We start from the raw sequence: 24,328 nt of genomic DNA on the forward strand, positions 1-24,328 counted from the left end.
AATTTCCTTTCTTTTGCCTTCCTCCCCTCTTAAAGAGTGGAATGACATTTGCAATCTTCCAGTCATCCAGGACCATGCCAGAATCAAGTGATTCTTGAAAGATCATGACCAACGCATCAGTTATCTCTTCAGCAACCTCTCTCAGGACTCTAGGATTGTGTCCATTTAGTCCAGGTGACTTATCCACCTCAAGACCTTTGAGTTTGCCTAGCACTTTTTCCTTAGTAGTAGCAATGGCACTCACTCCTGCTCCCTGGCACCAATGGACTACTGGCACACTGCAGATGTCTTCCACAGTGAAGGCAGATGCAAAGTACCCATTAAGTTCATCTATCATGTGCTTAGAGATGGCAGATGTGGGTGAAGTCCTAATTGAGTACTTTGCATCTGTATCTATTAAAGAGGAGGACGTGGAATACTGTATAGGAAGATCAGTGGGGAGCATACTAATTTACTAAAGTATAAGAAGAAAATAGTATTGGGTTTCTTAAGGAACATTCAGGTGGATAAAGCCCAGGGCTTGAGGAGATATACCCCAGGTCATTTAGAGAGGCAAGGGATGTGATTGCTGGGGCCTTGACCAATATTTCCATGTCCTCTATGGCCGCAGGTGAAACATAGAAACGTAGAAAACCTACAGCACAGTACAGGTCCTTCAGCCCACAAAGTTGTGCCGAACATGACCCTGCCTTAGAAATTACTAGGGTTACCCATAGCCCTCTATTTTTCTAAGTTCCATGTACCTATCCAAAAGTCTCTTAAAAGACCCTATCATATCCGCCTCTAGCACTGTTGCCGGCAGCCCATTCCACGCCTACATGGACTTTAGTAAGGTGTTTCACAAGGCCCCTTACAGAAAGGTCATCCAGAAGATTAAGATACATGGGATCCATGCTGAATTAGCTGTTTGGATTCAAAATTGGCTTGCCCATGGAAGAAAGACTGTAATGGCCAATAGGACTTATTCCGGTTGGAGGTATGTGAAAAATGGTATTCTACACGGATCCATACTGTGGCCTCTCCTATTTGTGATGTATACAAATGACCTGGATAAAAACGTAGATAGGTAGATTAGTCAGTTTGCAGATGATATGTGGTGGTGTTGTAGATAACGTAGAAAGCTGGCAAAGAATACAGCGGGATATATATCAGTTGCAGATATGAGCGGAGAAATAGCAGATGGAATTTAGCCCATGTAAATGAAAAGTCATAGGGTCATAGAGTGATACAACATGACAGTACAGAAACAGGTCCATTGGCCAATCTATTTCATGCTGATCTATTTATCTGCCTAGTTCTATCTACCTTGTACCCGGACCATAGTTCTCCATATCCCTCCCCTCCATGTACCTATCCAAATTTCTCTTAAATGTTAAAATCAAACCTGCATCCACCACTTCCACTGGCAGCTCATTCCACACTGTCACCACCCTCTGTGTGAAGAAATTCACCCTTCACCTTTCACTCGTAACCCATGACCTCTAGTTCTAGTCTCATCCAACCTCAGTGGAAATAGCCTGCTTGCATTTACCCCATCTATAACTTGATAATTTTGTATACTTTTAGTAAATCTCCCCTCATTCTTGTATGATCTAGAGAATAAAGTCCTGACCTATTCAACCTTTCCCTATAACTGAGATCCTCAAGTCCTGGCAACATCTTAATAAATTTTCCCTGCAACCTTTCAATCTTATTGGCATCTTTCTTGTAGGTAAGTGACCATGACTGCACACAATACTCACTCAAAATTAGGCCTCACCATTCCAACTCCTGTATTCAATACTTCAATTTATGAAGGTTTCTTTAAGACCATAAGATTTAAGGAGCAAAATAAGGCCATTTGGCCCATCAAATCCATTCTGACATTTCATCATGGCTGATCCACTTTCCCTTGCAGTCCCAATCTCCTGTCTTCTCCCTGTATCCATTCATGCCCTGACTAATCAATAATCTATCAACCTCTGCCTTATCAACCCTTACAACCATATCTAGTTGTAAGGCCACTTTCAAGGAATTATGGATCTGTATTTCCAGATACATCTGTTCTACCGCACTCCTCAGTGCCCTACTGCTCACTGTGTATGTCCTACCCTGATTTGTCCTCCCAAAATTCAACACCTCACACTTGTACGGATTAAATTCCATCTGCCATTTTTCAGCCCATTTTTCCAGTTGGTCCAGATCCCATTTCAAGCTTTGATAGTCTTCCTTGCTGTTCAATACACTCCCAATCTTGGAGTCATCCACAAATTTGTTGATCCAGTTAACCATATTATCATCCAGATCATTGATATAGATGACAAACAACAATGGACCCAACACTGAACCCTGCAGCACACCACTAGTCACAAGCCTCCAGTCAGAGAAGCAACTATCTACTGCCACTCTCTGGCTTCTACCACGATCCGAATGTCTAATCTAATTTATTACCTTATCTTGAATGCCAAGTGACCGAACCAGCCTTGACCAACCTCCCATGCTGGACCTTGTCACAGGCCTTGCTAAATTTCTAACACAACCTACTATGAACAAAGCCACGTTGACTATCCCTAATCAGCCCCTGTCTATCCAAATAGTTATATATCGGTCCCATAAAATACCTTCCAACAACTTACCCCCATCAGATTTAAGACTCACCAGTCTGTAATTTCCTAGTTTATTCTTAAACAACAGAACAACATTAGCTATCCTTCAGTCCTTCGGCACCTCACCAGTGGTTAAGGATGTTTTTAAATTTCTCTGCTACTTCTGCACTAGACTCCCATAGGGTCTGAGGGAACACCTTGGCAGGACTTGGGTGATTTATCCACCCTAATCTGCATCAAGTCAGCAAATACTTTCTTCTCTGTGATCTGTATGTAGCCCATGGTCTCACTGCTGCTTTGCCTCACATCCCAACTGCCATTAAAAGTCAGAAGAAGAAGAAGAAGAAGAAGAAGAAGGCGGCGGCGGCATATGGTATGTTTCCCCAAGGATTGCACCCTCCATGATTCTTTTGTCCTTTCTTCCCTCCCCACTAATTTCCCTCCTGGAATGTATCCCTGCAAGCGACAGAAATGCTAAACCTGCTCATTCATCTCCTCCCTCACCTCCATTCAGAGCCTGCAGGTGAGGCAACACTTCACCTGTGAATCTGTTGGGGTCGTTTACTATAATCTGATGCTCCCAATATGGGTTCCTCTATATTGGTGAGACCCAACGTAAATTGGGGGAAAATTTGTTGAGCACCTCCATTCCATTCACCAAAAGCAGAACTTCCTGGTGGTCAACCATTTTATTTCCTACCCCCATTCTCATTACAACATGCCAGTCCATGACCTCCTCTTCTGCCATGACAAGGCCACTCTCAGGGTGGAAGTGCAACACTTCATATTCCATCTAAGTAGCCTCCAACTTGATGGCATAAACATCAATTTCTCCTTCGGATATTTTTCCCTCTGCTTCCCTCTTCTTCTGTTCCCCACTCTGGCCTCTTACCTCTGCTCCTCTCCTGTGTATCACCTCCTTCTGGTGCCACCTTCCTTCCCTTTCTCACATGGTTCACTTTCCTCTCCAATCAGGTTCGTTCTTCTCCAGTTCTTTGCCCTTTCCACCTATCACCTCCCAGCTTCTACTTCATACCCTCTCCCCACTCACCTTCTAGTTTATCCTCCTTCCCCTCCCTCCACCTTTTTATTCAGCATCTTCCCCCTTCCTTTCCAGTCCTGATGAAGGGCCTTGGCCCGAAGCATCAGCTGTTTATCCATTTCCATAGATGCTGCCTGACCTGCTGAGTCTGTCCAGCATTTATTGTGTTAATATGGCACATTTGTCTTTATTAGTCAAGCAAGTGAGTTCAAGATTTGGGAAGTTATTTTGTAACTTTATAAAAATCTAGTTAGGCCACATCTGGAGTTCTGCATTCATTTCCAGTTGCCTCATTATAAGACCTTAAGACCATAAGACATAGAAGCAGAATTAGGCTATTTGGCCCATCAAGTCTGCTTCACCATTTCATCATGGCTGATCCATTTTTCCACTCAGCCGCAATCTCCTGCCTTCTCCATGTATCCCTTCATGCCCTGACTATTCAATCATCTATCAGCCTCTGCCTTAAATATACATACTAACTTGGCCTCCACAGCTGCCTGTGGCAGTGAATTTCACCAGTTCACCACTCTCTGGCTAAAGAAATTCCTCTTCATCTCTATTTTAAAAGGATGGCCCTCTATTCTGAGGCAATGCCCTCTGGTCTTAGACTCTCCCACCATAGGAAACATCCTCTCCACATCCACTCTATCAAGGCCTTTCACCATTTGAGAGGTTTCACTAGTCACCGGCCGCCAACCAGAAAAGGTTCCCTTTATTCCCACTCTTTACCTCCCGCCAATCAGCCACTGCTTTATCCATGCTAGTATCTTTCCTGTCATACCATGGGCATGTAACTTGTTAAGCAGCCTCATGTGTGGCACCTTGTCAGAGGCCTTCAGAAAATATAAATACACAACATCAAATGATTCTCCTTTGTCAAATGATTCTGCTTGTTATTTCTTTAAAGAATCCCAACAGTCTGTCAGGCAAGACTTTCCCTTGAGAAAATCATGCTGACTACGGCCTATTTTATCATGTGCCTATACCCAATGCCACATCCTTAACAATCGACTCCAACATCTTCCCAACCACTGAGGTCAGACTAAATAGCCTACAGCTTCCTTTCTTTTGCCTCTCTCCCCGCTTGAAGAGTGGAATGACGTTTGCAGTTTTCCATCTTCCAGGACCATTCCTGAATCTAGTGATTCTTGAAAGATCATTACTAACACCTCCACAATCTCTTCAGCCACCGCTTTCAGAATCCTGGAGTGAACACCATCTGGTCCAGATGACTTAACTACTTACAAATTTTTAAGTTTCCCAAGAACCTTTTCCCTAGTATTGCCAAATTCACACACTTCATGGTCCCTGACGCCTGGACCTTCCACCATACTGCTAGTGACTTCCACAGTGAAGACTGATGCAAAATACTTATTCAGTTTGTCCACGATTTCCTTGTCCCCCATTTCTAACCTCTCCAGCATCGTTTTCCAGTGATTTGATATCCACTCTCATCTATCCTCTACACTTCTTGTATCTGAAGAAACTTTTGGAATCTTCTTTAATATTATCGGCTAGCTTATTTTTGTATTCAATCTTTACCTTCTATATAACTTTCTTAGTTGCCTGCTCTTGGTTTTTAAAAGCTTCCCAATCCTCTAACTTCCCACTAATTCCTGCTCTATTATATGCCCTCAGTTTGGTTTTTATGTTGGTTTTGACTTTTCTTATTAGCCACGGTTGTGTCATCCTGCCATTAGAATACTTCTACCTCTTTGGGAAGCATATATCCTGTGCCTTCTGAATTGGTCCCAGAAATTCCAGCCATTGCTGCTCTGCCATCATCCCTGCCAGTGTTCTTTTCCAATCAACTAACCATATAACCATATGACGATTACAGCATGGAAACAGGCCATCTCGGCCCTTCTAGTCCGTGCCGAACTCTTACCCAATTCTGGCCAACTCCTCTCTCATGCCCCTGTAATCACCTTTACTCTACTGTAATACTGATACTCTGACTTTATCTTCTCCTTCTCAAAATTCAATCATATTATGATCACATTTCCCTAAGGGTTCTTTTACCTTAAGCTCTCTAATCAATTCTGGTTCATAGCACAACACCCAATCCAGAATAGCTGATACCATAGTGGGCTCAACCATGAGTTGCTCTAAAATGCTACCTCCTAGGCCTTCTAGAAATTTCTCCTCTTGGAATCCAACACCAACCTGATTTTCCCAATCTACCTGCATATTGAAATCTCCATGACTTTTGTAACATTGCCCTTTTGGCATGCATTTTCAACCTCCTGTTGTAATTTGTAGACCACATCCTTACTACTGTTTGGGGGTCTATATATAACTTCCATCAGGGTCTTTTTACCCTTGCAGTTCCTTAACTCTATCCCCAATGATTCAACACCTTCTGACCCTATGTCACTTCTTTCTAATGATTTGATTTCATTTTTTACCAACAGAACACCACCACCCCTTCTGCTTTCCTGCCTGTCCTTTTGATACAATGTGTATCCTTGGACAGCAAGCTCCCAGCTATAATCTTCTTTCAGCCATGATTCAGCGATGCCTACAACATCATACATGCCCATCTGTAACTGTGCTACAGGTTCTTTGACTTGATTCCATGTACTGCGCACATTCAAGTATTTCACCTTCAGTCCTGTATTCACCCTTTCTGATTTTGTTCACCATTTATGTTGCATCTCATCCTGTTGACTGTAATTCTTCCCGATCATCAGCCTCTCCCTGCTAGTAGTCTCACTACACATTGCCTCTGTTTGTAAACCAACTACCTCACCTTCAGCACCATCACTCCGGTTCCCATCCCCCTGCTAAATAAGTTTAAGCCCAACCAAACAACTTTAGCCAAACTACCTGCAAAGATATTTGACCCTGTTGGGTTCAGGTGTAATCTGTCCCTTTTGTACAGGTTATACCTTCCCCAGAAGAGACCTCAATGATACATAAATCTGAACCAGTGCTCCCTGCACCAGTTTCACAGCCATGCATTCACCTGCCAAATTATTCGATTCTTACCCTCACTGGCACATGGCACAGGCAGCAATCCAGATATTACTACCTTGGAAATCCTGTTTCTCAAATACCCTTAGAGAGTAAGACCATATATTTTGGGTATATACCTGAAGAATGGTTGAAAAGAGATAAATATTTAATGAATGTACTACTGGTGGCTGGTAAAAAGACCCTTACCAGGAAATGGTTATGACAGGAGAGCCCAACTTTAAATGTATGGATGGAAATTACAATGGACATTTACAAAATGAAGAAGATAACAGCATCTGTTAATCATAAGTTGGAACAATTTTATTCATACTGGAAAAAACGATTGAACTACATAACACCTCATAGGCCTGATTTTATTCTCACAAGTCAATGAATATGTTGTAAAAAAAAAGATCACTCCCTACTCTGTACGTAGTTTTCTTCTTTCGATTGTTCTTTCTTTCCTCTCCTTTCTATAAGTGTATACCTCAGATAAATATTAATGTGGAGATTTGTGACAAATATGATTATATGATATATATGTACAGTATCTGAATACATCTTATGGAAATGTTTGTTTGATGACGAGATTCAATAAAAAATAAATTACAAAAAAAAAAGAAATCCTGTTTCTCAGCTTTCTACCTAGCTCCCTAAAATCTCTCTCCAGGACCTCCTCACCTTGTCATTGGTGCCAATATGCACCAAGTCTTCTGCTCACCCTCGACCTTGAGAATGCCATGGACCTGATCTGAGACACCCTGATCCGAGCACCAGGGAAGCAACATACCCTCTGGATCTGTCTATCATACCCACAGAATCTCTTCTCTGTTCTTCTGACTAAGGAATCTGTTACCAACACTGCAGTTCTCTTCACCCCTCTGCTCTTCTGAGCCACAGCACCAGACTCAGTGCCAGAGGACTGGTCACTGTGGCTCCCCCCAATAGGTCATCCCCCTCAATAGTGTCTAAAGTTGTTTACTTATTATTGAGAGGAATGGCTACAGGTGTATTCTGCACTATCTGTGCATTTCCCCTCCTCCTGACAGTCACTCAGTAACCTACCTCCTGAAAGCTAGAGATGACTATCTCCCTGTAGCTCCTGTCTATCACCTCCTCTATTTCCCATATAAGTCGAAGATCATCGAGCTGCAGCTCCAGTTCCTTAATATGTTCTCTCAGGAGCTACAACTCAGTGCACCTGGTGCATATGTGTTTACCTGGGAGACCTCCAGTCTCCCAGACTTCTCACATCCCACACAGAGTACAAAACACTGCTCCTGGAGCCATTCTCAATAATCTACTCCTTCATAGAGGAGGAATGAACAAATAAGGAGAGTAACTTACAGGACAATTTATCTCACCTACACTTGATCTTGCCTCAGTCTGATGAGCTAAGTCCACTCTAAAACTGAACAAGACCAAAGAGATGATTGTGGACTTTAGGAAGGTGCAGGCTGACAACTCCTCACAGCACATACACAGCTCCTCTGTGGAAAGAGTTAGGAGTACCAAGTTTCTGGGAGGGCGTGTAATGGATGATCTCAACACAACCTCTACAGTCAAGAAGCACAGCAGTGTCTCCACTTACTGAAATTAAGACAAGTGATGCTCCTCCTCCTCCTGCCAATTTTAACAGATTTTTACAGGAGCACCATCGAGAGTCTCCTGACCAGCTGCATCAATGTCTTGTACAGGAACTGTAAGGCATCTGGCTGCAAGTCCCTACAAATGATTGCGAGGACTGCTGAGAGGTTCGTTGGGCTCTCTATTCTATCCATTAGAGAGATTAATCAGGAAAACAGCCTACACATGGTCATTAGCATTATCAGTGATCCCTCCCATCCATCCAACAATCTCTTTGACCCCTGCCTCCACCACCATCAGGTAGGAGGCATGGTAGCATTAGGACGAGAATTCTTAGGATAGGAAACAGTTTCTTCCCCAGGCCTTAAGACTACTGAACTCCCTGCCACCAATCAGGTCTCATCACATATGAAGTGCCAGTAATATTATACTGTTTAGGTGTTAGCTCATATCGTATATGCTCCTTATTATTTGCTAATTTATTTGAGGTAATATTACTTTATATGCTATGTGTGTAAATTATATGTACTGTGCAGTGCACCTCGGTCTGGAGGAACATTGTCTCGTTTGGTGGTATACATGTGTATGGCTGAATGACGATGAACTTGTTCTAATTAGTTTGACACAATTTTGTAAGCTGAAGGGCCTGTTCCTGTGCTGTACTGTTCTAAGTTAATCAGCACTTTAGTTTTGCTGACATTTGAGTAAGAGGTTGCTTCTGCAACACCACTCACCTTATCTCGCTCCATTAAGTGGAGTGATCACCACCTGTGATTTGTCCAACAACAGTACTGTCAACAGTAACGTTAAAAATAGCATTGGAACTGTGCTTAGCCACACAGTCATGTGTATAGAAAGAAGAGCATACAGCAAAGCATGCAACTTTGAGGTTCACCTATGTTGATGGTCAGCAAGGAGGAGATGATGTTACTAGTCCTAATTGAGGTCTGTCAATGGGGAGGTCAAGTATCCATTTCCAGAGGAAGGTAGAGTGGCCTACGTCTTGAAACTTGATGATGAGTTTGAACGGGATGATCGTGCTGAATGCCAAACTGCAGCTGATCAACAGCAGTTTGATGTATGAGTTCCTGTTGTGCAGGTGATCCAGAGCAGAGGGAAGAACCAGAGAAGTGACATCCGCTGTTGATCTGTTGTAGTAGGTGCATCTAGGTCATCTCTGAGGCAGCAATTAATTCATGTCGCAACTACCCTCTCAAAGCACTTCATTACGGTTGCTGTAATTGTTTTCAGACGGTAGATATTGAGGCAAGTCATCACATTCCTCTTCATCTCTGATACAATAGATGCCTTCTGAAGCAGGTGGAAACCTCAGTCCGCAGAAGCGAGAGGCCAAATGTGTTCTTAAATACTCCAGTCAGTTAGTCCTCACGTATCTTTAGTTCTTAGCTAGGTATGCTATCTGGACCAAATGCCTTTTGTAGATTTGCCTTCTTGAAGAATGCTGGACATTGGCCTCAGAGATTGAAATTACAGGGTAATCTGGAGCTGTGGGGCTCCTGTGGGTGTGTTATAGTTATCCCTATCAAAACGTACATAAAAGGCATTGAGTTCATCCAGGTATGATGGGTCGCTGCCACTTAAGCTAATGATCTCCCTTGTAGGAAGTTATATTGTGCCGCTTTGCCACAGTTGTTGAGCATCCACGCGCGATTCAAGTTTAGTCCAAAACTGCCTCTTTGTGTTTACAATTACCTTCCTAAGGTTGTACTAGAACTTCATATATAACTCTGGACATCAGTCCTAAACACCACAGATCTAGCCCACTGCAAATTACAAATTGCCTGGTTTTCCAGGGCTTCTGGTTAGGGAAGACTCAAAATGTTTTTGTCAGTACACACACTTATCCACACATGTCCTTTTGAAATCAGTGACAATTGTGGCACTTCATTTAGGTAGCTAAAAACTCCTTTAAATGGTCCCATTCATAAATACGAAGTAATCCTGAATTCTTCTGTCCAGCTTTTTCTAGTCCTCTTCACCAGGCCATACTCTTTAGTCTCTGCCAGTAGACAGGCAGAAAAAGGCAAGCTAGGTGATTGGATTTACCTTAGTGTGGATGAGGGGTAGAGTGCTAGGTATTCTTGATTGTAGAATAGTAGTGGTTGAGTGTGATGAGTCCTCATGTATTGCAAGTGATGTGTTGATAGTAGTTACAGAGACTTACTACCAACCTACTGCCCTCGGCTGTGCCTATTGTTTTGTTTATTATTTATTGTAATGCCTGCACTGTTCTGGGTACTTTACGCATTCTTGGGTAGGTCTGTAGACTAGTGTAGTTCTTGTGTTGTTTTACGTAGTTCAGAGTAGTTTTTGTATTGTTTCATGTAGCACCATGGTCCTGAAAACGTCTCGTTTTTACTGTGTACTGTACCAGCAGTTATGGTCGAAATGACAATAAAAAGTGACTTGACTTGACTTGACTTCTTCAAGTTCGCCTAATTAAAGTCCCCGCCACAATCGTACAGGTATTGGTCCAATGATAAGAACAAAATAAATGACCAGGCCATTTATTTACATGTCTTGGTGAAGAAACAAATGTTCGCTAGGATACTGGGAAGGCACACTTTATCTTGTTGCATTTGTATTGTGTGTTATAATAAGAACCATGCAAGTGGACTAGGTTGAAAATCACATCCAAAGAATAAGACCTGTCATGGTAAACTAAAGTGAAATGCAACAACAAACTGACAAGCAACAAATGTGAAAAAAACAACTGTGCAAATTCAAAATAATTATAAATAAATACTGAGAACATGAGCTGTAGAGTTCTTGAAAGTGGGTCCATAGGGTGTGTTTAGTAATCAATTCAGAGATGAGGTGAGTGAAACTATCCACATTGTTAAAGGAGCCTGATGGTTGGAGGGTAATAACTGTTCCTGAACCTGGTGGTGTGGACTTAAGGCTCCTGTACCTCCTTCCCAATGACAGCAACAAGAAGAGAGCATGACCTGGATTGTGTGGTTTCTTGATGATGGATACTGCTTTCTTATATCAGCACTCCTTGTAGATGTGCTCAATGGTGGGGAAGCTTTTCCTGTGATGGACTGGATTGTATCTACCATTTTTTCTTGGCTTTTCCGTTCTTGTGTATTGGTGTTTCTAAACCAGACCATGGTGCAATCAGTCAGGATACTATTCACTGTGCATCTATAGATGTTTGTCAAAGTTTTAGATGACATACCAAATCTGTGCAAACTTGTAAGAAAGCAGAAGTGCAGCCGTGCCTTCTTTGAAATGGCACATGTACTGGTCCTAGGACAGATCCTCTGAGATGATAATGCCATGGAATTTAAAGTTACTGACCATCTCCACCTCAAATCCCGAATAAGTACTGGCTCATGGATCCCTGATTTCTTCACCCTGTAGTTAGCAATCAGCTGTGGTTTTGCTGATGTTAAGTGAGAGGTTGTTGTGGCACCATGCAATCAGATTTTTAATCTCTTTTGTGTAAGCCTATCCATCAGTACCTTTGATTCAGCCAACAGTGGTGTGGTCAGCAAACAGTGGTGTTGGAGCCGTACTTAGCCTCATAGTCATAAGTTTAAAGTGAACAGAACATGAGGCTAAGCCCACAGCCCTGTGGTGCACTTATGTTGATGGTGATTGAGTTGGAGCTGTTGTTACCAATTCATAATGACTGAGGTTTGCAAATAAAGAAATCGAGGATCTAATTGCACAAGAAGGTATTGAGGCGTAGGTCTTGGTGCTTCTTGATTAGCTTTGAGGGGATGATTGTATTAAATTCTGAGCTAAGGTCAATGAAGATCATCCTGCTGCATATATCTTCACTGTCCAAATGTTCCAGCACCAATTGAAGAGTCAACGGAATGACCTCTACTCTTGACCTGTTGTGCTGATAGGCAAATTAGAGTGGATCCAAGTCACACTTCAGCAAGAGTTGATACATTTCATAATCAACCTCTCAAAGCACATCATTACATTGGTCGTAAGTGCTACTGGACGATAATCTTTGAGGCTGGTTAACATGTTTTTTTCTTGGGCACCAGTATAATTGAAGCCTGCTTGAAACTAGTGGGTAACTCAGATTGCCAGAGCAAGGGGTTAAAGATCTCAGTAAACACTCCAGCCAGTGATTAGCACAGGTCTTCAGTACTCGGCAGGTACACCGTCTGAACCATATGCTTTCCATGGGTTCACCCTCCTGAAAGATGCACTCATGTCAGCCTCGGAGACTGAAATCACAGGGTTGTCAGGGTTACTTAGTAGTTTTGTGAGCTGCCCACAAAAAGTGTCATAAATCAGCAGTGCCATTTTGTCCTTGGATGCTGCTTTCTTACGGCAGTGCTCCTAATGAATGAATTCAATAGTGGTGAGGGTTTTGCATGTAATGGTCTGAGCTGCACCCACCACCTTCTGTAGTCTTTTCTGTTCCTGGCCATTGGTGTTTCCATACCAGGCCATGACGCAACTAGTTAAGATGCTCTCCACCATGGATCTATGGAGGTTTGTGAAAGGTTTTGGTGACTGCCAAATCTACTCATATTTCAAACAAAGTGTCATCACAAAGAAAAGCTGCAGTGCTTTCTTTGAGATGATAATTATGGTGCCAAGAAATTTAAAGCTACTGACCCTCTCCACATCCATTTCCCTAATGAGGACTGGTTCATAGACCTCCGGTTACTTCCTCCTGTAGTCGATAACAGTTCTTTGGTTTTGCTGATGTTGAGTGAGAGGTTGTTGTTGGGGTACCACTCAAACAGAATTTCAATCCCTGCCTAAATGCTGATTCATCACCATCTTTGATTCAGCCAACAACAGCAGTATTGTTACTGAATTTAAATACAGCATCAGAGCTGTACTTCGCCACACAATCATAAGTATAAAGTGAGTAGAGGAGGGGAAGGGGGTTAAGCACACAGTCCTGTGATAAACCTGTGCTGGTGGTAAGGGTAGAGATGTTGTTGCCAATCCCTACTAACTGGGGTCTGCCGGTGAGGAAGCTGAGGATCCAGTTGCACAGGGAGGTATCGAGGCCTTGTCACAGTGGTGGGGCATTGGGAGCAAGGGTGGACCCAAATGCAAGGCACATCTTGTGAGGTTAATTAAAATGAGTTTATTGTTTGATACCAGGAGAGCAAAGCAGAAGCAGGAATAGCGAACTGGACAAGGACTCAGGACTACGACTAGGCTGGGACTAAGGGTCTGGACTTGACTCAGAACTTGGGTACTGCCAGGGACAGGACTTGACTCGGTATGTGGATGCCGCCAGGACCGGGACTTGACTCAGAACTTGGATGCCACCAGGGCCAGGACTTGACTGGGTACTTGGATGCCCCCGGAGCCAGGACTTGACTTGGAACCTCCGGGTAGTGGCGAGCTCTTGACTCGGCCCGGGAACAGTAGACAGCGGTTCTTGATTCCCTCTGGTGGGTTAACTGACGGACCCACCTCGGTGAGGAAACTTTGCAGGCTCGCTTCGGCGAGGTAACTTGACAGGGTTGCTCCAGTGAGGAAAGGCGAATTACCGGCACTCGCCTCAGGCGGAGACTAGGCTTGCTCCGGCCAGATGACATTGGCACGCCGTGACTTTGGTGACTTAGCAGACGCTCTCGCGCCGAACTGCTGAAAGCCGGAGACTATAACCGGTTCAACCGAGAGTAAATTGCCTCTAATCACCAAGACTGAGGGACATGGGAAAATAGGGAACCAAAGGGAAACAGGGAGTCAACGGTCCGGATTGTAACATAAACAAAGTAAATTTAAAGGGACCCTGATCTGGACCATGACAGGCCTAGGTCTTTGAGCTTAGTGATGAATTTCAAGGGGATGATAGTGTTGAATTCTGAGTGAAAAGCATTCTGACATATGTATCTTCATTGATAAGGTGTTTGAGAGATAGTAAACAGCAAATGAAATAGCATCTGCTGTTGACAGTTATGACAGTAGGCAATTCGGAACCGGATCCAGGTTGCTCCTCGGGCAGGGGTTGATTTGCTTCAAGCCCAACCTCTTAAAGCACTCATGATGATGGATGTAAGTGCCACCAGATGATAGTCTTTGAAGTAGGTTACCGTATTCTTCTTGGACTGATTGTAGCCTGCTTGAAGTAGCTGGGTACCTCAGACTGCCAAAGCAAGAGGTTGGAGATGTCTGTAAATATTCCAGGCAGTTGATTAGCACAAGACTTCAGTACTTGGCCTGCTGTGCCGTCTGGGGCAGATGCTCTCTGTGGATTCACCTTCCTGATGGATGATTTCATGTCAGCCTCAGAGGCTGACATCACAGGCCTATCAGGGGTTGGAAGGGTTTGTGAAGGTGCCTCCACATTCTTTCAAAGTGAACATAAAAGACATTGAGCTCATCTGGGTCTGAAGATCATTGCCAGTTGTGGTACATTGCACTCTAGTTAGTGCCTGATCACACAATATTTTTGTTTGTACCTGTACCCAGATTGAAAAGCTGAAAATATTTTTTTTTAACTTTGTCTCCATAAATTACACTGGACAACAACATTTTTGCTTCCTGAATATGTTTGAGTGGTTCTTGGATTTTGGGCTGCTAATCATGAAAATCAGCATGAAAGTTACCTATTCTGCACCATTTTTTTTAAAATCACCAATATTTGTTATTTCAATTCATTATTCAAGTCAGAATAACTGATGCCCAGATTTAGGAAGGCATTTTTGTTGATTCACAAATCAAACAGGTCATCAATGATAGACAATTCGAAGAGCTTGGAATGGAACTGGAGAAAATCACATGGAACGCATTCAGAATCAGGATCAGGTTTATTATCACCGGCATGTGTCATGAAATTTGTTAACTTAGCAACAGCAGTTCAATGCAATACATAATGTAGAAGGAGAAGAAGAAGAAAAAAAAGTCAATCAATTAGTAAATTAATTATAATGTACATATATTGAATAAATTAAATTTCGTGCAAAAACAGAAATAATATGTATTTTAAAAGTGAGGTAGTGTTCACAGGTTCAATGCCCATTTAGAAATTGGATGGTAGAGGGAAGAAGCTGTTGCTGAATCATTGAGTGTGTGCCTTCAGCTTTCTGTACCTCCTACCTGATGGTAACAGTGAGAAAAAAGCATGCACTGGGTGCTGGTCGCTGCCTTTCTAAGACACCGCCCCTTGAAGATGTCCTGGGTACTTTGTAGGCTAGTACCCAAGATGGAGCCGACTAAATTTACAACCCTCTGCAGCTTCTTTTGGTCTTGTGCAGTAGCCCCCACCCACTCCCCATACCAGACAGTGATGCAGCCTGTCAGAATGCTCTCCACTGTACATTTATAGAAGTTTTCGAGAGTTTTTGTTGACATAAAAATCCCTTCAAACTCCAAGTGAAGTATAGTTGCTGTCGTGCCTTCTTTATAGCTGCATCGATATGTTGGGACCAAGTTAGGTCCTCAGAGATCTTTACACCCAGGAACTTGAAACCGCTCATTCTCTCCACTTCTGTTCCCTCTGTGAGGATTGGTATGTATTCCTTCGTCTTACCCTTCCTGAAGTCCACAATCAGCTCTTTCATCTTACTGATGAAAGAGCTGATTGTGGACTTCAGGAAGGGTAAGACGAAGGAATACATACAAGGTTGTTGTTGCGACACCACTCCACTAGTTGGCATATCTCGCTTATGTATGCCCTCTCGTCTCTATCTGAGATTCTACCAGCAATGATTGTATCATCAGCAAATTTACAGATAGTATTTGAGCTATGCCTAGCCACACAGTCATGGGTATATAGAGAGTAGAGCAGTGGGCTAAGCACGCACCTCTGAGGTGCACCAGTGTTGATCATCAACAAGGAGGAGATATTACCACCAATCCACACAGATTGTGATCTTCAAGTTAGAATCAGAATTCAGAATCAGGTTTATTATCACCAGCATGTGACATGAAATTAGTTAACTTCGGATGTCGAGGATCCAGTTGCAGAGGGAGATACAGAGGCCCAGGTTCTGTTACTTATCAATCAGGATTGTGGTAATAATGGTGTTAAACGCTGAGCTATAGTCGATGAACAGCATCCTGACATAGGTGTTTGTATTGACCAAGTGGTCTAAGGCCGTGTAAAGAGCCATTGAGATTGCATCTGCTGTTGACCTATTGTGGCGATAGGCAAATTGCAATGGGTCTAGGTCCTTGCTGAGGCAGAAGTTCAGTCTAGTCATGACCAACCTCTCAAAGCATTTTATCACTGTAGATGTGAGTGCTACTGGGCGATAGTCATTAAGGCAGCTCACATTATGCTTCTTAGGATGTGTTGTTGAAAATTTTCTTGGCGACTACAGAGCACCAAACCACGTGCAGTTGGTTAACAACATGCTTCAAGCATACAAAATCATGAAGGGCAATACGTAACTGAAGATTCATTTTCTGCATTCCCATTTAGACTTCTTCCCTACAAATCATGGCACTGTCAATGACAAGCATAGTGAAAGGTTTCACTGGGACATTACAGTCATGGAGAAATGATATCAGGGCAACTGGAATCCATCAATGCTGGCTAATTATTGTTGGACACTTAAGCGAGAAGCCTCACACACTGAGTACAAATGAAAATCATCAACAGAACATTTTTAGCTAAGTTGAACTATTGCAAAGTGTCGCACTGTTATACAATTAAACACATTATATTTGATAAAATTTAATTTCTTGTTTCTCTAAACTTCTATGCAATACAAGTATTCTGAAATTATACTTGTGTTCAGCTTCAAGTAGTCTATCATAATAAAAAAAATCTGAGAAAGCAACACTTTAGAAGAAAATTGTTGTCTGGTGTTATCTGTACTTTGTGGATTGCTTTGTGGATCCAGAACTGGCTTGCCCACAGAAGGCAAAGAGTGGTTGTAGATGGGTCATATTCTGCTTGGAGGCCAGTGACCAGTGGTGTGCCTAAGGGATCTGTTCTGGGACCCCTACTCTTTGTGAATTTTATAAGTGACCTGGATGAGGAAGTGGAGGGATGGGTTAGTAAATTTGCTGATGACACAAAGGTTGGGGGTGTTGTGGACAGTGTGGAGGGCTGTCAGAGGTTACAACAGGATATTGATAGGATGCAAAACTGGGCTGCGAAGTGGCAGATGAAGTTTAACCCAGATAAGTGTGAGGTGGTTCATTTTGGTAGGTCAAATATGATTAATGGTAAGACTCTTGGCAATGTGGAGGATCAGAGGAATGTTGGGGTCTGAGTCCATAGGACACACAAAGCTGCTATGCAGGTTGACTCTGTGAAGGCATACAGTGCATTGGCCTTCATAAATCGTGGGATTGAGTTTAAGAGCCGAGAGGTAATGTTGCAGCTATATAGGACCCTGGTCTAGGGGTTGCCAACTTTCTCACTCCCAAATGAGGGAAAAAAGTAGCAGTCAAATATGGGACGCTTGCGTTTACCCTGAGAAAGACTACCGTGACCATGAAGCTTTTTTCCATAGATGCTGCCTCTAGCATTTTCTGTGTGTTGCTTGGATTTCCAGCATCTGCAGATTTTCTCGTTTGTTATCTATGCTCTTATTATAACCCTTTACTTGAATTTATACAGCAGCTTTCACTGACCCAAAAATGTAGTACATCAAGATTGCTGCATGAAATTTCAACTGTGACCCATTTTCCCAATTAAACAAATCTATCGTTGACAATCTTAGGTATCATTATTTACTCATTTAATTCTGTACTGTTGATTCTAAGAGTCTGTGTATCCCTACTATATCTTGCACATATTTGTTATTTTTGAACAAATTTTGCAGTAGGTATATTTCCTGATGCAATCAATATGTAAAACTATTCCACAAGACATCAGAAGGTGGACTTTAAGAAATACCATTGATACGAATTAAATGGAGTAACTATCATCACGTTAGCATCCAGGATACCTTCAAAGGCCAATGGCTCAAAAAGATGGCATCCATCATTAAGGACCCCTGTCACCCAAGACATGCCCACTTTTCATTGCTACCATCAAGGAGGAGATACAGGACCCTGAAGATACACTCTCAACATTCCAAAAACACCTTCTCCCCATCTGCCATCAGATTTAGAATGGATAATGAACCAATGAACACCACCTCTATTTTTCCCTCTTTTTTGCACTAATTTAATTTAGTTTTCTTTTTTTATATACTTATTGTAATTTAGTTTTTATAATCATGCGTTGCAATGTACTGGATGCCACAAAACAACAAATTTCATGCCGGTGATATTAAACCTGATTCTGAATTGCAGAAAAGCACGGAAATTTTCCTTGTGACAAAATTCATCTCTCGACAACAGCAGCAAGATAGATTCTATAGTTACCTCATTGTTCTCTGCTCCACAATCCTGATAGATTTTCATTGTGTGCACCAGAAAATCTTTTGAAATTACATCCACAGGGAGTTAGAGATGTATTCTTGATTCTGTGTAAACTAATGGTATAATTTGGGAGGAAAAGTGAGTACCGTAACTGTAAAAAAATTAACCTAGTAAGTATTAACCAACATGGATTCAGACTTGATTAATCCCATACTTAATCAACCTCCTTGATTTTTTTTTGAGGAAATCAGTTTTTAAAAAATTATGAAAAGTCATCACATCTATTGTGCCTAGACTTACAAAAGATAATTCATCTGGATATTCCCTCAATAATGAATATGAGTCAAACTAAGTATTGGAAATAGTCGAGAAGCTAACTGAAGAATAAGAGACAATGCATTTGTGAGAAAAATCTTTTTGGGATGCAAGGGGAATATTGAGTGGTTTTCCAGAGGTTGATATTTCTTGGTTTGGAGATACTTTGAGGTTAAGGACCAAACAGCTGTAACAACTCATCCCTACATAGTATGTCAACAATTGTTTTGATGCCTGCCACAAAATCATGGTGTTCAAGACTCAAAGATATGGGAATCTTCAACAATTTTCTACACTACAGGGGACAAGGTGGTCAGGTATGTATGTGATCAGGAAAATACATTATCTGCTCAACTTCATATTTGTGCATAATACCCAGTCAAGTTTACAGAATACTATGTTTTGATCTGAAAGTCAAATCAAATTCTGTTGAAGGAAAAAAAAGTAATTTCACTGTTTTCCATTGAAATGAAAACAGATAGAGCTGCTGCTTCATGGGTTCAGCAACACAGATTTGATCCTGACACCTGGTGCTATTTGTGTGGAGTTAGGAGTTGAGGGATATCCTGTTATCCCTAAGTCTACCTGCTACAGATGAAGGCAGATTGATTTCTCATCTTAAAGATAGGCCATCCAGCAATGGGAAAAACTATCTTAATATGCACTAGGTTACTTGTTCAGACGTCCAAAGTGAGATTTTAACCATAATCTTGACTGAGGCTCGTGATTTTCACTCTCAGATCAAATTATGTGCTCAATATTCTAAGATGGTACGGAACCTCAATTTTTTTTTGAAAAAGATGCAAGGTTTTTACTGATAATCAAGCCATCAAAATAGATCATTCTACAGCATTCCTTTTTTCCCCAAACAAGCAATGTCGTTTACCAATTCAGAGCAGAAAATCATACAAACCAATTTATAGTGATGAAATCATGCTACATTTTTGTTTCCCCCTTTCCATAAACACTTTACACCTTGAATGTTAAATTTTCTTCCATCCTCGCTATTCAATTAAGTTCCCAACACCCTCCCGACATGAGAATTATCTAACTGCACACCAATCCAGTTTTGATATCTTATTCTTAATGAACGTAGCGTTCATAAAGATACATCTTCACACCCCAGTATCTACTTTCTCGACAATAATTAATACACACTTTTCGGTATTTTTATTACACCAAACTATTACCCTCTTTCTCACTAGTCATTAGGGATCTCGTTTCTGCACCTGTCCTCATTCTCAGAACTCTACTGTATTTCCTAAAATTTTTATTTAGAGATAGAGCGTGGCAAATCTAGTCCGACGATTTTCGATCCTCGTCTGAGCGTCGATTTGAAGAAATCATTCCTCCTTTCTACAAAATCAGTTTTTTGTTGTTTCTGAGCAGGGGCTGTTCACGAAAGTGGAATGATATTTAAACGGACTGACAGAACACCGGGCGGACCCACAAAATGTTTCCATGGAATCCCAAGCTCCAATTTCGATTGAAATCAATACACAATGTCACTAGACGTGGTTCGCGGCAATGTCAGTGCGTGAGCTGGCCACTGAGACCGTCACCTGGGTCGCATCACGCACTGACTGTCATCCAGTTTGTGGCATCAAGTCGTCGGGGGCAACCAATGGGAGAGCGGCAGCGAAGCGGAGGGCTCCCGAGTGCGCGATATTCTCGCGATAGGTGGTGCTTCCATCGCCAAGAAGGCGAGAGGCGCGTCTGCGGAATGAAAGAGGAGAAGGAGAACAAGGGACGAGAGCGGCGAGTGGAGATCCAGTTCCGAGATAGAGAGGAAGGCGAGAAGCGGAAAGAAAAGGATGAGAAAAAGGAGGTGCTCACCAAGGTAGGGTTAGTGATACCTGCCTTTTAAAAAAAATCTCAAGCGAATCGTTTCTTTTGTCGAGAGCGTTACGGGGTCTCCATGGTGACGCGAGAGTTAAAACGGTCAGACGAATGAAGCGAACGCTTGCGATGATTGACAGCTGGCGAACCAATCCGAGCCGTAAGGACAGCACGTGGTGCAACTGTCAGCCCTGGCTCCGGGCTCTCCTGCTGCTTCGGGTCCCCAATTGCTGGTTGACAGCCGCTCTCTCTTTTTAATGAGAGCATCCATGCACTTGACAATGCTGGTACAGAAATTTTCCAACGACTCCCTGAGAAAACGTACATTGTAAACCGATCGTGGGCAGCCTGCTGCATTCTCTTATCAAATTTATGCTTACAAGACAGGAGACGGCTCTTGATTATTCTTTGAATCAGTTGTGGTAATAATTTGCTGTAGGAAAGCGGGAGGGAAAAAAGGGGAGAATACACAACGAATCCCATGACTTGGGTATCTCACTGCAGTAATTTCGTTAGTATGTCAGTCATTACGGAAAATGTAATTTAACGTAAGTTAATTTAAAATAATACATCGGTGATTTAAAAGAAATCCCACTAATGGTGTCAATGTTTTGCACGTTTTTAATTAGCCCAATACATCTATCAATTCGCTGTAAACTAGACACATTTTTAATATGGCACGATTTCTTTGTAAGCACATAGATTGGAAAGCCAATGACAGCTCTAAAGTAATTGTGTGCGAGGAAGGAAAGTAGTTGTAACCAATGTGGTCAACCAATTTAAGGCATTAATTGTATTTCTCCAGAACAGCTGAATATTTTTAAACATAGTACTGTATATCAGCCGCTTGAAATGAAATTGATTTATTATTATATGTACAGAGATACAATGAAAAGCTTGTCTTCCATACTTCGTACAGATCTATTACACAGTGCATTGAGGTAGAACAAGATAAAACAATAACTATGCAGAATAAAGTGTAACAGCTACAGAGAAAATGTAAATAAATAATAAGGTTCAAGGTCCTAATGCTGCAGATGGCGAGGTCAAGAGATAATTTTATCCTACTGAGGAACCATTCAATATTATAAGGACGGGATAGTCGCTGCCCTTAGGCCTAGTGGCACATGTTTTCTGCCCAAAAGAGAGGAGAAGAGAGAATGTCTGGGATGGGCGGGGTCTGCCTGCTTTACTGAGGCAATCAGAAATACAGACCGAGTACAGTACATAGCAGGGAGTCTGGTTTCAAAGATCTGTTTTGTTTTGCTGGCATGAAGGGAAAAGTTGTCTGCATGACACCTGACACCCTTTTTACTAAACTCCTCATCTCCTTCGGTGGTGTCATCTCCGAGCTGGAGTTCGAGCAGAATCTGAATAATCGTGGCGGAGGTGTTGCTGCCTATCCTTGCTGCTGGTTAGGGAGTCAAGAATCCAATTGCTGAGCTTGTCTGGAAGGCTGGTGTTATTGTGTGTCAAGGCCAGCCCCTTGAAGCACGCAATGGTGGTCGATGCCGGAGCCACTGCATTGTAGTTGTTACCTTCTTTTCCCCAGGTGCTGGGATGATAGTGGTCTTCTTTAAGCAGGTGGGAGCTACAGACTGAAGCTGGGAGAGGTTAAAAATGTCTGTAATTACCCCTGCCATCTGCACATGATCTGCAAATCTGACATACTTGTATGTTTTGTTCATTAATGCACTAAATTATGTTTAAATTCTAATTTGGGCAATCATTTCCTAATCGTTTAAGAATTTTATTAGGATAAAATTAATTTGTGTATTGATCTCTAGGAGATTTTAAGTTTTCGTTTCTGCAGGTATATTTTTATGATTTTTTTAAACAGTGAATCCTTTCAGCACTTTTATTGCTTTCAATATAAGAGTAATACCAACAGAATTGAAAACTTACACTGAACTCACTTCTGCATAAATTAAAATAGAACTTGTATTGGACCATATTATTGAAGTATTTAGAATTTTTCTAAGTACCTTTGTTGAAGATATTCAAGTTATTTAAAGGACTTGGACTTGCATTAGAACATAGAAATCTACAGCACATTACAGGCCCTTCGGCCTACAATGTTGTGCAACCACGTAATCTACTCCAGAAACTGCCTAGAATTTCCCTACTGCATAGCCCTCTATTTTTCTAAGCTCCACGTACCTACCTAAGAATCTCTTAAAAAGACCCTATTGTATCTGAGGCATTGGCAGTGCAGGATTTTTGTCACTGCATGTGACGTGAAATTTGTTAACTTAGCAGCAGCAGTTCCATACAATACATAATATAGAAGAGAAGAAAAAAAATAAAAGTAAATCAATTTCAGTATATGTATATTGAATAGATTTTAAAACATGCAAAAAACAGAAATACTGTATATTTTAAAAAGGTTGAGGTTGTGTCCAAGGATTTAATGTCCATTTAGGAATTGGATGGCAGAGGGGAAGAAGTTGTTCCTGAATCGCTGAGTGTGTGCCTTCAGACTTCTGTACCTCCTGCCTGATAGTAACAGTGAGAAAAGGGCATGCCCTGGGTGCTGGAGGCCTTTAATAATGGACGCTGCCTTTTGAGACACCGCTCCCTGAAAATGTCCTGGGTACTTGGTAGGCTAGTACCCAAGATGAAGCTGACTAAATTTACAACCCTCAGCAGCTTCTTTTGGTCTTGTGCAGTAGCAGCCCCCCCCTGCCCTGCCCCCATACCAGACAGTGATGTAACCTGTCAGAATGCTCTCCATGGTACATCCATAGAAGTTTTGAGTGTATTTGTTGACATGCCAAATCTCTTCAAACTCCTAATGAAGTATAACCACTGTCTTGCCTTCTTTATCACTACATCAATATGTTGGAACCAGGTTAGATCCTCAGAGATCTTGACACCCAGGAACTTGAAACTAATTGCTCACTTTCTCCACTTCTGATCCCTCTATGAGATTTAGTATATGTTCCTTCATCTTACCCTTCCTGAAGTCCACAATTAGCTCTTTCTTCTTACTGATGTTGAGTGCCAGTCTGTTGCTGCGGCACCACTCCACTAGTTCTCACTCCTGTACGCCCTCTCGTCACCACCTGAGATTCTACCAAAAAGGTTGTATCATCAACAAATTTTTAGATGGTAGGTGAGCTATGCCTAGCCACACAGTCATGTGTATATAGAGAGTAGAGCAGTGGGCTAAGCACACACCCCTGAGGTGCACCAGTGTTAATTGTCAGCGAGGAGGATATGTTATCACCAACCCTGGTTAGGGAGTCAAGAATACAATTGCAGAGGGAGGTACAGAGGCCCAGGTTCTGCAACTTCTCAATCAGGATTGTGGAAATGATGGTATTAAATGTTGAGCTATAGTTGATGAACAGCATCCTGACGTAGGCATTTGTGTTGTCGAGGTGGTCTAACGCCATGTGAAGAGCCACAGAGATTGCGTCTGCTGTTGACATATGGTGATGATAGGCAAATTGCAATGGGTCCAGGTCCTTGCTGAGCATGAGTTCAGTCTAGTCATGACCAAATTCACAAAGCATTTCATCACTGTCAATGTGAGTGCTACCAGGCGTTAGTCATTAAGGCAGCCCACATTATTCTTCTTAGGCACTGGTATAATTGTTGCCTTTTTGAAGCAAGTGGGAACTATCGTTCACAGCAGTGAGAGGTTGAAAATGTCATTAAATACTCCCGCTTGTTGGATGGCACAGGTTTTCAGAGCCTTACCAGGTACTCC

At 42.1% G+C, this 24,328-nt stretch overlaps 1 protein-coding gene across 5 annotated transcripts in view; it reads left to right on the plus strand.

Moving 5' to 3' along the window:
* Positions 1 to 20,466: 20,466 nt before the first annotated feature.
* Positions 20,467 to 24,328, plus strand: part of upf3a (UPF3A regulator of nonsense mediated mRNA decay) — a 54,673-nt gene continuing 50,811 nt past the window's right edge. For all 5 annotated transcript variants that reach the window (XR_011886573.1, XM_072263162.1, XM_072263164.1 and 2 more), the window contains exon 1: positions 20,467 to 20,614. Coding sequence is in view for 4 of the 5 variants with exons in the window: in XM_072263162.1 (XP_072119263.1) it covers positions 20,498 to 20,614 (117 nt within the window). In the remaining variant the exon portion in view is untranslated. The remainder of the gene's footprint in view (positions 20,615 to 24,328) is intronic.

This window comes from Mobula birostris, chromosome 7 (genome assembly GCF_030028105.1).
Source record: "Mobula birostris isolate sMobBir1 chromosome 7, sMobBir1.hap1, whole genome shotgun sequence".
NCBI lineage: Eukaryota > Metazoa > Chordata > Chondrichthyes > Myliobatiformes > Myliobatidae > Mobula > Mobula birostris.